At 41.1% G+C, this 15,767-nt stretch overlaps 1 protein-coding gene across 1 annotated transcript in view; it reads right to left on the reverse strand.

Annotated features, from left to right (window-relative positions):
- Positions 1-12,708, reverse strand: part of mapk8ip1b (mitogen-activated protein kinase 8 interacting protein 1b) — a 46,643-nt gene extending 33,935 nt beyond the window's left edge. The window contains exon 1 of the mRNA XM_070905307.1: positions 12,632-12,708. Within this exon, the coding sequence (XP_070761408.1) occupies positions 12,632-12,708 (77 nt within the window). The remainder of the gene's footprint in view (positions 1-12,631) is intronic.
- Between the last annotated feature and the right edge of the window lie 3,059 nt (positions 12,709-15,767).

A 15,767-nucleotide genomic window follows, 5' to 3' on the forward strand; every position in this document is an offset into this window, starting at 1 on the left:
GTCTGAGGACACAGCTCTGCTTTTGAATAACAAAAACTGTAAGCTTATCAGTTCACTACAAATGTAATTTATTACAATACAGACAGATGTCTGGGAAAGGAACAAAATCAATATGCTCCAGAGTGTCCCTCTGTTATCAGCATCACTTACAGGTGGAGGAGAGGAAAGGAGAGTTAAAGAAAGGAAAGACTGCGAACATGATGCATGAATGCCAATCAGAGCCAATCAGCCATAAGTATGTCATTTATTTTGACCCTGAATTGCAGGTTTTGACCTATAATTGGGGCTTTACAAGGACAAAAAGAGGAGGGGAGTCTGAAGAGTGGTGAACAAGAGGTGAGAGGAAACGATGTCGTGACTGTAGATCAAACCCAGAGGAAAGTGCATATAGAGGCAGCGGGCAGTGAAAGGATGGAGAGAGTCATGGGAACAAAATGAATGGGGGGGGGGTAAATTAAGTGCCGGGAGATAAACCACCTGGACAGGACAGGGTGACCCCTTTGCTGCGCTGAATTGTGGGTAAGGAGGGCTGCAGACAGCAGAGAAAACCAACAGAGTGTACAATACAGAGCAAATTACGTTGTCACACATCAAGGGTTCAGACATTACAGGGCAGCATGCAGGGCGTACAATGTCGAGCACGCTCACATCAAACAGGCTGAACAGTCACATCACAGTCGCGTTGTGAAAACCTCCTGTCGCAAACGTTGGTGATTGCTTTTCTTCTTTATTTACATAAATGATTACGGGGTTCCTCTGGGGGTCTGATCTCTCAGGTCCACAATAGCAAAGAATAATAGTAGTAAGAACAACATGCTCAAGCAATACGGGTGTATGTGTATGGAATTAAAGATGACCTTGTCAGCTGTCCATATCATAGCAAACACCTGTTTAATAAGAACTGCTATTTAAAATGGTCATTTATATTTCGTGTATTTTCTTTTTAAAAGAAAAGAGGAAATAAAGAAAGAAAAATACATCACAAACATTTTAATAAAATCCACACAGTCACAAAAAGCATCTGTAAGTCTGAAACTTGCAAACTAGTCTGCCCTTAATAAAATAATAGAAATACCCGTCAATACATGTGCACTCTTCTGATAGTAAACAGTCTATCTTTGGGGTGTTTGGACAAAACAAAATGTCACCTTGGTGATGGGAATTTTCACTATTTTCTGACATTTTATTGACCAAACCTTTAATCAAGTAATCGAGAAAATAATCAGCAGACTAATCCGTAATGAAAATAATCGTTAACTCCAGTCCTATACACATTGCACTCACACCGCATAGAATGACAGATGATGTTAATGTGACATTTTTAACAGATCACATTATTCATCTTACAGCGTGTAGAACGACTGGCTTTCACATCTGGTTTGGACTCTAAGAGTAAAGACCACCAGAGCTGGCTGGAGGAGAATCCAAGACTGACATTTTGAGGTGGTGCAGAGATGCTGTTGTGGACCCCACCTCAGTTCAACAGTAACGTTCATACCTCCACAAAGGTTCCAAACTCTCAGAACAAACTGCCTCAGGTGTGGAATTGCGTGATTTCTTTTTGGACTTTACCACTGCAAGCATGTCCTCCTAAAACTCTAATTTAATTCTAGTTTTTGGGCATTTTTCCTGTAGTTGTGATAGTATACAATAAAGATATGGACCGGAAATGTGGGAAAGTAGAGAGGGGGATGACATCTAACAAAGCTCCATAGCAGTAACATGATACACCTGACCTGTAGGCCACCGAGACCCCCCAAATCGCTCACACTTTTGCACATACTTATGCAAACAGTCAGCACACATTCATCCTGTATGCACACACTTAAGTAATAATATTCCTTCCAATATCCCTGAATGAACACTAAATGGACCTGTGAATAACCGAGAATACCCAGAACCCTAAATATCCTTGTTAGTTTCCTCCCGGATTGTATTCTTGTGCGATGTATACCCATCATCTCACTCACACACTCACAACACCCTCAGTGATCGATGCAGGCTGACTCAGCAGACTGGCTGGGCTGCACAGGTCAGAAATCCCTGTGACACATCTACTGTGTCATCATCACTGAAAGTGAGACCCAGCAAATCAGTTGGACCATAGTAACAACAGGCTGACACCCACATCATCACTGTGACACGGTTACCTCACAGGACCCCATGGACTGTCTAGGCAACTCCGGGGAACGGATAGTTATCATATCGCATCCTGATATAGTTTTTTACTCGTTACGTTTCCAAGTGTTATGTTACGGCTTGTTGAAAAGATGTCAAGAATTGTGAAATCTGTAGGAGCAGCTCAGTCTCCTAAAAAAAACCACCTTTATACTATTTATTTGCTCTGACAATAAAAGTTGGTTGAAAAAAAGAAGGTTGGAGTAGATGTTTGGACGCACAAAGCTCAGAACCATGTGTTACATTACCACTGGTTATGTCTGGAGGAGGATGGTTTTGGTTGATTATCAAACAACTCGACTTCTGCCTTCTCATGCTTCAAGTCAGCGTTGACTTTTTCAAAAATAAACCATGATCGTGATCTGTGATTCAGGTGTCTTACAAACATGAAAATGTTAATGACGCTTTAGCTGAAACGAGTGGATAACGTCAAAGGATCAGCTGGGTGCAAACCAGCAACTTATAAGGACAGGACTTGAGATGCTACATGCTACTGTGCTCAGCTGTTGTTGTTCAGCACATACCTCCAATGTGGAACCTAACAATGCCTCATTTTCTATTTCTACATCTGTTGAATACACACATACAGCAAATAAGACAACATAAACCAGTATTGCAGCTTATAGTTTTACAATTGTTTTGGCAGAGGTTTATACTCAAAGTGCCTTTTAATGCAGCATGCATGCTGAAGCCACTGCAGATGCAGCTTAGGATGTAGTTCTCTAATAGACATTCCTTAAAATATAAATTATTTTCCACAAGATGTCGGAGTCTCATTGGTTAATGTTACTTCTAATGTGTCTAATAAGCCTTGAGTTCACCTCTCCGGGGTGATTTAAATATTTCATGTGCTAATCAGGGATTCTGATCCCATTCTCAGCATGTATGATCTCTCTCCCACTAACCTAGTATTAATAACAGTAGCTTTGATTTTTAATTGGGCTCTGTGATCCCCTGATTATGTAAACTCCTGTTCAAAACACAGGGTGTTCAGACACATACAATGATGCTATAAAGGCTTGAAGAGAGGTAAGTATGAGTGTTGATTGTTTGCCTTGACTGACACGAGTCTTGGGTTTTAAAACTCAGCTGTGGTCATTGCTACTCATTCATTTCTCAGCTACAATCTACTGCCCAAATTCAGATTTTTTTTGCATCCACATAACTGCCAAAACAACAGCGGGTGGATAAAGTCCAGGTTTCAAAACATCCCTTCAGAAACATCACAGAATCAATGTCCACAGTTTATGTTGTAAAATGGCATCAGAGGGCAACAGCACTGCAGGATGGATGTTTCAGCTTGTTTCAGATAAACTCCTGCGTTATTCTGACAGTGGGGGGGTGACAGGGCAGCCTTCTGGGGTGTTTGTGCCTTCTCAGCCTGCCTCTCTGCTTGTGTTAATGAAGGACAGCATGACCTCGCGCTCAGGCCATGATGGGCCCGGCCAGCTCATTAGTCTTTATCTGAATCCTGCTATGACCCTGATACCAACTGCACAGTATTTACCTACTGCTTGCTTGCAAATGTTGACTGCAGTTTTTGTTCACAAGTAGCACACAATGCCAAAATACAGGGGTCATCGATTTTTGTTTAAAAAGTAGCAGATCAGTTCATCCCGATTTCACCAGGATTTTTGGTCCCTACAGACCCACAAGTTGCTATATTTCCTGCTGCCAAAAAGACCCATTTTGTTTACTGTTTACAGTAGAAAAAGGTGGTGCTGTGGTGAAGACAGATACGAAAAATGCTTCTGGTATTAAAAAGTGAGGATAAAAATGTGGGGAAAATGTAAATGACCTGCTAATCATGGAACACAATTCTCCTAGTTAAAAGAAAAAATAAAATAGTGAGAAACTGGATCTGATTTCCCCAGTATTTGTATTATTTATTCATCTATTGCAATATTTGCTAATTCATCAGTGGACGCAGGACAGTCACAGTACCCATACAACTGTGGATATTTTACACTCGCATCTCTTGTCATGTTACAGTCTCATAGGACTAGCATCCCTGATCTGCTCTTATGATTCAATCACCTCACACTCCATACACATTAAGCCCAGCGTTAAGTCGTCACAGCAGATGCATGTATACCCCCCCCCGCCCATCTCTCCCCAATAATTCACATTTATGCTCCCACTGAGAGATTACAAGGCTGCGCGCTGTCGGTCATTCATCAGCTTCGTCCTCTTGCAAGGACAGGACAAGGATCAGGACCATCCCGTCAGACCCCCCCCCACCCCCCACCCCCCCCCCCAACAAACTCTGAAGACACAAATTCATTCACACAGTGCTTCTCCCACATTGGCATTGCTGTCATAATAGACACACACCAACAAAAAGTGTGATGTGTGTTCTCCTGTGTTGCTTCTCAGCTCCTATTTTTGGTCAATAGAAACCAGCAACCTCTGCTTCATGCTCTGCCTCTCGTCTTTAGACACAAACATACACACAGCCATATGCATCCGCGCTCCCTCAAGGACATGCCTGCCCTGAGCTTTAAGATGCAGGGAGGCGACATATAGCAAGAAAAAGGCAGTTAGCAGTTACACACTCACAAGGTCACACACAGCCATGTTGCTGCATGCCAGTAAAAAAAGAAAAAAAAAAAAAAACACAGAGAAGGAGAGAGATGCCCTACCATTTCTCCCACTGGTCCTCCATCCAACCCTCTTCTCCTTCCCCTCCCGAGTCCATACTGTAAGTGAGGAGGGCATCCACAACCGAGAGGAGAGGAGGAGGAGAAGGAGCAAGAGGGTTAGAAAGTGAAGGCGGGAGGGCGGGAGAGAGAGGGAGGAGCGAGCAGGAAGAGAGCCAGAGGAGAGGGAGGAGGGGTGCAGCTCGTCCGGGTCGATGGGAGAGGCGTCCGATTCAGAGCCCTGCTGCTGCTGCTGCTTCTCCGGAGGAGAGAGAGGTAGAAGGGGGAATTATTTAAAGCAGAAGAGCTGAATCTGCCACAGAGGAGTAGTGTTATATAATCTACTCCTCTCTCTCTCTCTCTCTCTCTCTCTGATGTTTACTCTGTCCTGTGTGCATCAGATTTACTACGCCACTGCAGGAAAGTGCTGGTGTTAGCAGAACATCCAACGCCACGGCAAGAACAAGAGAAACATCAGCACAAGAGGACACTCTCTCTCTCTCTCTCTCTCTCTGCACAACACTGTTGTGTTCAATTATTCATGAGGCCCATTGGTCCTAAGACTCCTAATTTCCCCTCGTCTCTCTTACGCTCCATTCATCCTCTTAAAAGGACGATTCAGGTTCATTACATTTGGGTCTTATTCATGTACTTTTGGCCATCATCTCTATCAGTTAAGATAGTATTGCACTCTCCCAAGGTAATTGCTGAAGTCTGGCAACACAGCAACATTGACAAAAATACGCCTGACAGGGCATAAAACACAGGCAGTCAGATGACCAGACAGGTTGTAAGCAAGCCAAAAGTTCATCACAGATTATCGAAGCCACTTATTTTTTTTAAATAAATCCATTTAAAATGTAATAATCCGTCATTATGCAGTAAAACTGAATGCTCACAACTACGGTGATGGTGGTGATGGTGGTTGAACCAGGAAGTTAGTTGTACACTGTGATGGATGTTTACAACAGACGCTGTTTGTAATGATTTTCCTGTTTGCATTTGTTTTCTTTTACAAATACGTTTGGCTTATGTTTGGGGTTTGTTTACAACCTGCCTGATCCTCTAACCACTCATGTTCCTTGCCCTGTTGTGAGTCCAACAGATTTCAGCCATTAACCTGATGAATACAAAATTATTATTGTGGACGGAAATGATGGCCAGACCTACAAAAATAAGGTAAAAGTCGTAATAAACTGGAATTATCCATCAACCTGTGCTGGTCTTTGCTTGTTTGGCTTAGCTCTCAAAAAATCAATGTGTCTGTGCTGAATTGTGTGCACGCCCCTGGGCAGTGAACTGTACAGTCAATTAACCCTGTCAACCGTGCTGACCTCAAAACCTCCTGCCAGCATCTCATAGGCCAAAGCATATGCACTGTATGTCGGCTATAACGCTGTACATAGGAGCACCGTGCTGATTTTAGCCACCAAAGGCTTCAGGAAATAGAAGCAAAGAGGTGTATCACAGTTTACTAATGTGGCTGAGAACAATAGAGTGTGAGAGAGATAGATTACGTTAATGAAACTCAGCCACTGAGCTTTAATGAGACTGTTAAAGCTGCAATAATCAATATCTTGAAGAAGAAAGTGGAACATTAAGCTGCTAAAGGGCTGAATCTTTTTCTTGGGAGGTGGAGGAGACCAAACCAGAGCTAAAAGAGAGAGAATACTGAACTTACATTCGAGAGATGAACAAAACAAATGTAACTTAATGTGATGATTATCTTGCTGTGTGTTACTGCAGCTCCAAATGACAGCATATTCACATTTGCCTCATCCATTACAAATCATCACAGGTGCATATAGGCAAAAATAAGATAAAAATCAAACCCCAGGATTCACACATTCCTTCAGAAAGGTCAAAGACACTCAAACCCCCCCCCCCTACATTTTGAGCTGCCAACATGCAGCCATATGGCCATACAGTATGACTTTGGCATCTGGCCAGAACCTATGGAGCTCCCACACATACACACACACACACACACACACACACCAGAAGAGTGTCAAACACTTCCCCCTACACATGTGGAAAAACACTTGCTGAAGGAACAAAAAAAGGGCTATAAAACACACTGAAAAATATTCTTATGAAGAAAATCCAATATGCAATTTGAAGATGACACTTTGACCATTTGTCCTCCCATTGTGACACTGACATAATTCATTAAATGATTACAGAAAAATCAGTAGAATAACTGATAATATAAATAATCATTGGTTGCAGTCTGACATAACAAAATTACATTCAAATCGAACCACCACATTTAGATCTTTGTTTTCTCAAATTCTGGTACTTCAGGTGTCTCAACTGCAGGGAGAACCAGCCCTATATATTTTTAAACAGGCCTATATTAGAGACCGGCCTGTTCCCTATATTTTTTTTTTATCATATTTCAGTACAACATCTGTCTTTCACCTGATATGTTCCTGTTTTTACTTGCTGTTAATGCAAACTCAATACTTCCTCCATATCCACCTGTTGTCTTGACAAATTCAGCATAAAGCGGATCTCCATCTGAGTTTCAGTTGGTCCTTCTTTGCTGGTTTTTCATTTGCTTGTAAGCTACTGAAAATGTAACTCGACACATCCTGCACAGGCATTTCACATTAAAAGCCTTCCAGCAGCTCCTAGGATATAATTCCTCCCTTTCCTGGTAGGCTTTTAATGTGAAACATCTGCAGGATGAACACTAACTGAAAAAAATATTGACAGCACATGTCCTAGCAACACCGACTCTCATTGTCAATTAACCGTGGGGAACATCCACTCTATGCTTAGACGCCGTTTTCACAAATATGTCAAAAAATAGTCAAAATTGCCTGAAAATTTGACAAACATGCTCAATCATTTATATATCCACACACAAAATGTGAGGAGAGTTCAAATTTCAGTTAATCTTCAAGCAGCATCTCCCAGCAAAGTACAATGACAGCAGATCAGAATCCAGGGAAGGGTCTCACTAAAATAAAATATCTAAAATAACACAAATAGGAATCAGAATAAAGGCCTGGTAAATGCAGCCAATGTTAGAGAATGATCGTAAATATTATTCTGTTGAGGCTGTAAAATGTATAATTGCTCCATTGTTGGGTTTCAGAGAGAGAGAGCAAGAGAGAGAGAGCGAGAGAGAGAGAGAGAGAGAGAGAGTGTATAAGCAGAGGGGAGGTGCCATTAGGTGGAACGTGCCATGTCAGCAGAATTGAGTGACAGCAGTAAATAATTAGCGTGGGGGGGAACTGCAACCAGAGCAATAGCTGTCCACTCTGTCAGGGTGAAATTCAAATCTGCTCAATTTGAATGGTCTGTCTGTCTGTCTGTCTGACTGTCTGTCTGACTGTCTGTCTGTCTCTCTGAGGATGAAGGCAGCTGAAAAACATACAAGCTAATCCTGTTGAAAAAGCCTGAAATCAAGCTTTTTCCTTTACTCAAGAAAACATCAAAGCCCATGAAAGACGGATGAAGTGATTCAGGGAAACTGACACTTCAAAACCTGCTTAACCTCCCTCGTGTCTCTCTCTCTCTCTCTGTCTCTCTCTCTCTCTCACACATCCCACACCCTGTGAATCCATCTGCCTGAGCAGATCTTGTCAGCAGAGTCATGTCAGTGTGGAAGCTGCAGTGAAAAGATGAAAGAAAAGAAAGAGGGTATGCCAATGAATAAGTGAGAGAGAGAGAGAGAGAGAGAGAGAGAGAGAGATCGTGAACACTTCTGCGCTTTCATTTTGATTATTCAGTGATCTGTACATTTTAAAACTTCAGACAAAAAAAATCTGATTTATTTTCTTTATCTATTTTCTGAATACAATGACAAAATTCATGCTAAATGCAGATCATGTTGAAAAATAACGTCTGATCATGCTCTCCTCACGCTGCAGGAATATGGAATAATTCAAAAGATTTCAGAAGTGATTCAGGGAGAATTAAATGTACAGCCTCTCATGTGGCACTATTAGTATTTTAGTTTAGTTTATATGACATTATGCAACCCTGTCTCCCAGAAATTACATACATATTACTAAATTGTTTTCCCAATTACGTCGTGCTTTTAAACGTGATGGCTGATTATGTTCGCTGGCAATGTTTTGGTGGTTGGAGTGTGGTGGTGGTCGTAGAAAGCAGAGGACTGCATCCAGTCCAGAGTTCCGCCTTTGTTCAGGTTTAGGAAACAAAAGCACTTTGGTTGAGGTTAGGGAGAGGCCGCGGTTTCTGTTAAATGTTAACAATCACATTGTGTCTCGTGATTCAAGTCCCTGCGGACTTTTGACTGAAAGGAGATATGTTGTCAATGAACATTTTACTGATACATTCAGTATGAACATTTTAACAATTTGCCAATTGATAACAATTTGATACGTTATATGGTAATAATGGTAATAGAACCAGTCAGAATGACATTTCCTTCCAACCCGTTCATAGGTTGTTGTTGTTCCTTCCTCTAAAATGTATTTTCTATTGCAAATTAGTTGTGTATAAATGTCAGTTCTGGGCGACAACTACAAACAAATGTAAAAGTTCAGACAACCTGCTGGCTGTCAACAGCGGATATTGCATCAAATCACTTCAACAACACCTTGACACGGTCTTGACACACAGCAATCAAAACAAAACAGAACAGAAAAGTAGCAACAGCAAAATCTAAGTTGCCATGAATGAATGTATTAATTAATTCATTCATTGCTGTTCACGTTTACCTGTTTGGGGTGACAGACATTAATGGGATAAAAGAGGGATTAGTTTTCCCTAAAGAGGGATCTCTGGTTTCATGTCACAGATGCCTTCATGAGTTCCCCATTCTCCAGAGTATTTGTTTTCCCATAATGCACTACAGAATGGACCACATGGTCTTGTTGCTCCATACATGCTGCATTACACACACACACACACACACACACACATAAACACTGAGCTAATGTGAAAGAATCTCCTGCTACGCCCTCTCGTGCCACAGACGATCAATGCAGTGCAGGAGAATTTAAAGGTACAGTTCACCTACATATGAGTCTTTATCTCATATTAAATATTATAGGATAGCTGCACTGTTTAGTAAAAATGAGTAAATCTGATCAGTTTAGACATTTTTGAGAAAATACAGAAGATACCGTTGTTTAATCTGTGAGGAAATGATTGTCAGTGTGGATTTGTTGTTGTCTGAAGGTTTGAACAGCCTCTCTTCATCTTCATCCCAATACTGATGTTCAAATGCAGTTTTAAAGCCAACCGCAATTTTCCAGGTGTGATGAACGAACCTGAGAAATGTCGTACGCACAGTATTTTTAACTCTGCCGTCAGTGTGAATATCATTAACAGCACATGCTGGCTGCTGTTGACCTGATGGTAATGCATTTGGTTTGTAAACACATATCTAGGCTGTGAAACAGGAAAAGGTTTCAGTGTTTTAACAGAGAGCGATGGGTTCAGTGACCAAGTGATGAGAGATGAATGAGCATTAAAGTTACTCAAAGTACCCCTCCACTCAAAAATGTGTTTTGCTTACTGTTACTTCTCTTTTGGACTTACTGTTACTCGGTTTTGGACCCTCTGTGCTACTTACTAAAAACCAACTGGCTTTACTTTCATGAGCCGTTAGTAGAAATCTGCCAAAATATAAAAGGATCTGTGCTTCAGATTTAAATAATCCATCATCATTTCTGTAAAATCAGTTTGTTGCTACGTCCATAAAATACAGAAACATGTTGTACTCAACCTCATATGACAACTTCACAAATCTCTATTGACGAGTCATAAATATTTTACGGGCCTCAAAATGAGGTCACAGGCTTGAAAAGCTGAAGAAACTGTGGACTGAATCTAGAAGTGAAGGTGAGCTGCTCCTGTATCTCAGTCACTGAATATCTCCACACAAATAGCTGCACAGACGGTCCGACTGTCTGTTCTCCAGCAGCAGCAGGTTGGGGAAAGACGGAGGATTCGACCACAGTGTGTGGAGGCAGGGAGGATGACGGAGGAAAACATGCCAACATATGGCTGCTCTGGGACCGGGCCAACCCCGAGGTTGTGGATTATCTGGCTTCCTTTCTCTTGTCAACTACAACTCTGAAATATCAATTAATGCGGTTCAGTCTCCTATAACATGTGATGTTTGTTGTTTTCTTAATTGTCTTTCTTTTAAACAGCTGACAGCATTTTTTAAAACGTTTTTATTGCTTTTTGTATCTTTATTATTGTCTTGTTTTTGAGTCATTACCATTTTATTTTGCTGACTGCCAATGTGTTTTATGATTAACTGTTATTTTGAAGGCCCAAACTGTATTTTTACCATGTAACTTACAGAACTTTAAACATAAATAAGTGAGTTTGACTTACAGCTAATCCTTTACAACACGAATGATTAAATACCCTCGCTGCACTGTTTAGTGTCTTGTGTCTTTGAATGTTGCAGATACAACACTTCAGTTTACATTTGGATCACAGATGTGTCTTTAATTCGTCGTGCTACAGAAACTGCTTGTTTTCCCCTGACAATTTGATTGTTGTTCTGTGAGACTTTGAGGCACTTTTTTATTTAATTTTATTTATATATTTTTACATCAGGCAAATCAAACGCTGCTGGAGAGACTCTGATGCCACTGCGATGAAAAACTGAAGAAAGATGGTTGTGGAGCCGCCTGTTTGTAGCCCCGCTAATGAGACAGGGACAGACTGAGCCTGAGGGTGTGTGTGTGTGTGTGTGTGTGTGTGTTGCAACTTGATGTCGCACTGGGGAATATTGATCACAGGCCGCCATCCACTCAGTAATGCCACTGAAGAATTGCAGCTTCTCTGCAAGCAACACTGTAAGGGCCTCTGGGTAGTCACACCACTGTGTTTGTGACTGTGTGTGTGTGTGTGTGTGTGTGTGTGTGTGAGTGACACAAGTATAAAAGCATGTCAACAGCATGCAGCTAATCCCTCTTACATGCTGAACTGTTCTGCTGGTCGAATTAGCTCTGACTGCTCACCTGCTTGACGAAATTATACAATCAAAACCATTAATTTATAAGACAAATACGCAGCTTCTATTATACAAAAAATACCCCTAAAGCTAAAAAAAAAACACAGTAGCTAAGACAGGTTTTTTTTGTTTTGCTTCTAAACCTGATGTTGGCCTATTATACAAAGAACCTCAAAGTTCCCTGCTAAAAGGCTACATCCAAACTAAACAGCCTAGATGAGAAAAAAAACAACACAAAACAGAGACGAGGTGCTACTACAGCTCTGATAAGGTTGCTGTAAACTCAGTCCTGCACACTCAACATGAGTTCCTCTAAGAGCCTATAATAGTGACAGGAGATTAATGTGTCACTAAAATCACTAATGTGCGCCACAAACACATCAAGTCACTGCTCGGGTTGCAACGAGTAGTAACTACAGGGATATCACACCAATGAAACAGTATTTTGTGTCAAATCAAGCTAAAAATAGGCTGCCATAAAGCAGGCAATAAGGCCGATATGAACTCAACTCGTAAAGCCGCTGTACAGGTAATGTGGGGGCTTTTGGTTGGAGCAGATTACCAAAAAAGTATTTAAGACATATTTAAAAATGCATGGTTAGGAGATGGCGGGAGCACACAGCTCGTCTCGGTCCTCCGGGAGCAGACACGCCCAAACACAAAACATGCGACTCAACAACACATTGCGACTTCAATCCGCAAAGCTGAGCGGAGACACACGCAGCTGCGGCGGCTCCGCTCAGCCAGCATCAGCACCTCCAGCTCTGCAGAGCCGCGCTGGCTCATCGCTCATTCACAGCCTCCAGGGGGGGCAGCTCGGCCCCCCTCCCCAGGCTCTCTCCGCCGGGGCTCTTACCTGAAGCTTGCCGGGGAGTTCACCTGGATGTTGCGGCCAGGCGGCGGGCTGGCTTTCCTCTTCTCTCTGTCCGCCATGCCGCCACGTTACATTTCCTCCATTAACTCCGCCGTGCGGCCGCCGAGCGGAGACACCTGAGAGGTCCGGCGATGCTGCGATAGGGTGTTGCCTTCGGGGACTGTAGGAAAAATGGCAACTCAGCTGAACTGTGCAAGAATGGCTAAATAATATTGGTAACTTTGCAGGATTTGGAAAATGTGTTGTTGTTTTTTAATCCCCATGCATGTCATTTATTGGTCCTTCTAAGCAACAACAGGCCCGCTAACACAAAATAGCTAAGATGATATGTTTTTATTAGCCTACAATAAAAAGAGCCCATACAACATTTTAATTTATAAAAAATTGCTAACAGGGCTAAGTATTTAGCAGCAGGTCGTGTATCTGTATAAATGCTTAAATTGCCAGGCAATAGATTTACATTGTTAATAACAGACCTGCTATAGACACAGTTCAGTCAAAGTGTATAAATATGGTTCTTTTGGATCTAAATTGTTTTCTCATGTGGGGGTCAGAACTTGGAGCTTACAAGATCACACGAGATACTTGTCTAAATCGATTGCAGTCTTTAACGACAGATGTAAAATGTTGACATTAAAAGGAAATGAAAAGAGGAGGCATGGGCGAACATACTTCGTATTCTTTCTACTATTTGCATTATGAGTAATACCGCAATTCAATTTGCATGTCATATCTGTAATGTAGCAGAGACAGTGACTTTGTCGTTATCAGGCAGCCAGGACCACAACAAGTTATATTAACTATGTCATGCTTCAGTTTTATGCATGACACACCTTGTTTGTACTACATGCCATTTATAGTTTGCTTCATTTCATTTCATTTTTTCATTGTTTTGTGCTTATTTAGACAAGATGTTATGTGTAGGTTGTTTGTGACACATTCAAATCAAGTCCCTTGTTGCCAAAACGTGACATTTAGGGGTGAAGAGGGAGGCTATGGCTTATGTGTAACTATGTACGCAGTTGTAAAATCATCTTTTCCACGTTGTTTAACAATATATGTTCTGTATGAGCTTATTCAAGATCTTTATTGAAGCTATGATGTTTACATGTGAGTGAAATATTCAAACCCAAGATGTAATAATGGCTGCATCATTTTAAAATGTGAGGGAACCTGAACTTTCCACTGCATCATTTATAAATAGGTACAGTAGTTTAATCTGAACCAGGAAGTGTAGCTCTGCAAAATGTGCATGTACAACGTACAGTTTGGTATGAAATAAATGTTCAGTTGTGTTTTAACTTTTATGTAAGATGTTTAAACACTGATTAAATCACAGGGACTGGCCTGGTATGCAGAAGCTACTTCTTGACATTATAACACTGAGTTAGCTCCTGAGCTCTTTTTCCCACCTCCAAATAAGAATTGTATGTAAGTTGGGGAAATATTTTGTTCTTACCCACTGTAGCACTTCCTGGTCTGGACAAATGGACCCGAGCACAGGACCAAGCTCGTCTTTGTAAGTGCCTGAGTGGGGCTCCCAGGTGTAAGTAACCATACCTGACCTGTTTTTCAGCCTAATGAAGGGTTTTTGTTTAGATACATTTAACACATTTACATTTAATGTTCATGTTGAATATGTTTTATTTTTCTTGATGCATTTTAATTTGTGGCAATCTTTTCGTGTCAGTTACTGTATGTCATCGCTTAATCAGTTAGCGTGATCCAGAGGGAGAGGCCAACCATGTGTGGAAGTGTGGTGCTGAGCAGATTAGTCCACTGATGGACTCATTTTTTATGATGCATAGAAATTTTAAATGGATGACATTGCCATTTTTCCTTTTTAGTGACGTTTTAGTTCACATTTTGGGGGTTAAAGATAGACTAAGTCTGCTTAGCCAGCCATATTTTGCACATCAGACAAACATTTTTACAGTTGGTACTAATTCAATTTTATAATAATTTGATAACTAATCATTTCACATCACATTACGTGCATGATTATGAACACCAAAACGTGGAGTTTACAAGGAGACCATGAAGGCAGCAGGAGCTCTCGCAGAGAAGAGCGGGCTAGGAACTAGATGAAAAACTCAGATGAGGAAAAACAGAGGTGGATACCAGCAAGATGGATGTCAGTGGTCAGTATCAGATTGGCTTCATTTGAAATATCTGACCTTTAACAAATCTGAACGACTGGTCTGCATGTAACAGGTGTAATGTCTCCTGCAGATCTACATAGCCTTCTAACAGTAGCTTGTTAATCCAGACAGACAATCCCTAACAGAGTTGAGAATGGAAGCAGTCACACTGGAGACCGGGGGGGTTGCTTCCTATAGGGGAAGGGGAAGCTTGCCAAGAGCCAAGTTGCCATGTTCCTGAGGCGATTAAGGTGTCATGTCAGAGAGAAACCAGCAGAGGGGGATACAGTACACAGAATCACCGCATGTTGGGGTCAGAAATACAGGAAGTCAGTATAACAGTATAAAAACAGAAAGAAAAAAATAGAAGAAGATCATTCCTTCTTTCTTCCTTCTTTGCCCCTCTTCTGATTTTTCCTTTTTCTTTTCTTTATTTCCTGCCCTCATAAGTGACATCTGCATCACTTGATGAGTTGAAGTGGAGGAAACTCGTAATTGGGATATTTTTGACAGCACTTGAAGGCAACTTAAAACAGGAATAGGATCCCTGGGATTTGTTGAACCAATGATAAAAGTTAAAAAAAGAATAATAATAATAATAATAATAATAATAATAATAATAATCCTATTAGTAATGCAATTTAGTACAAGCACCACTTTCTGAGACACCAAAGAGAGGTGAAAAAGAAATGACCGTGCTGCCACAAACTTTTATCACATTCATTGTTTTTCCCAAGAATCACAAGATTAAGTCAGTTTGCTCAGTTTAACATGGTTTAGAATGAAATCACTCAGTTCTTCCAGTAGAATAATACCTGACATAAAAAACAGAACACATTTCAATGAAGGTGTCATATCAACATGAGAATTTTCAGTAATACTTAAATAAAGTGTACAGTCCTTAAAAACTGGCTTACCATGTTGGGAACTTTCTTCTAGTGCAACACGCGTATGCTCCATCGCTTCGTAACTTTTTG

The sequence above is a fragment of the Enoplosus armatus genome, chromosome 1, assembly GCF_043641665.1.
Source record: "Enoplosus armatus isolate fEnoArm2 chromosome 1, fEnoArm2.hap1, whole genome shotgun sequence".
In the NCBI taxonomy this organism is placed as follows: domain Eukaryota; kingdom Metazoa; phylum Chordata; class Actinopteri; order Centrarchiformes; family Enoplosidae; genus Enoplosus; species Enoplosus armatus.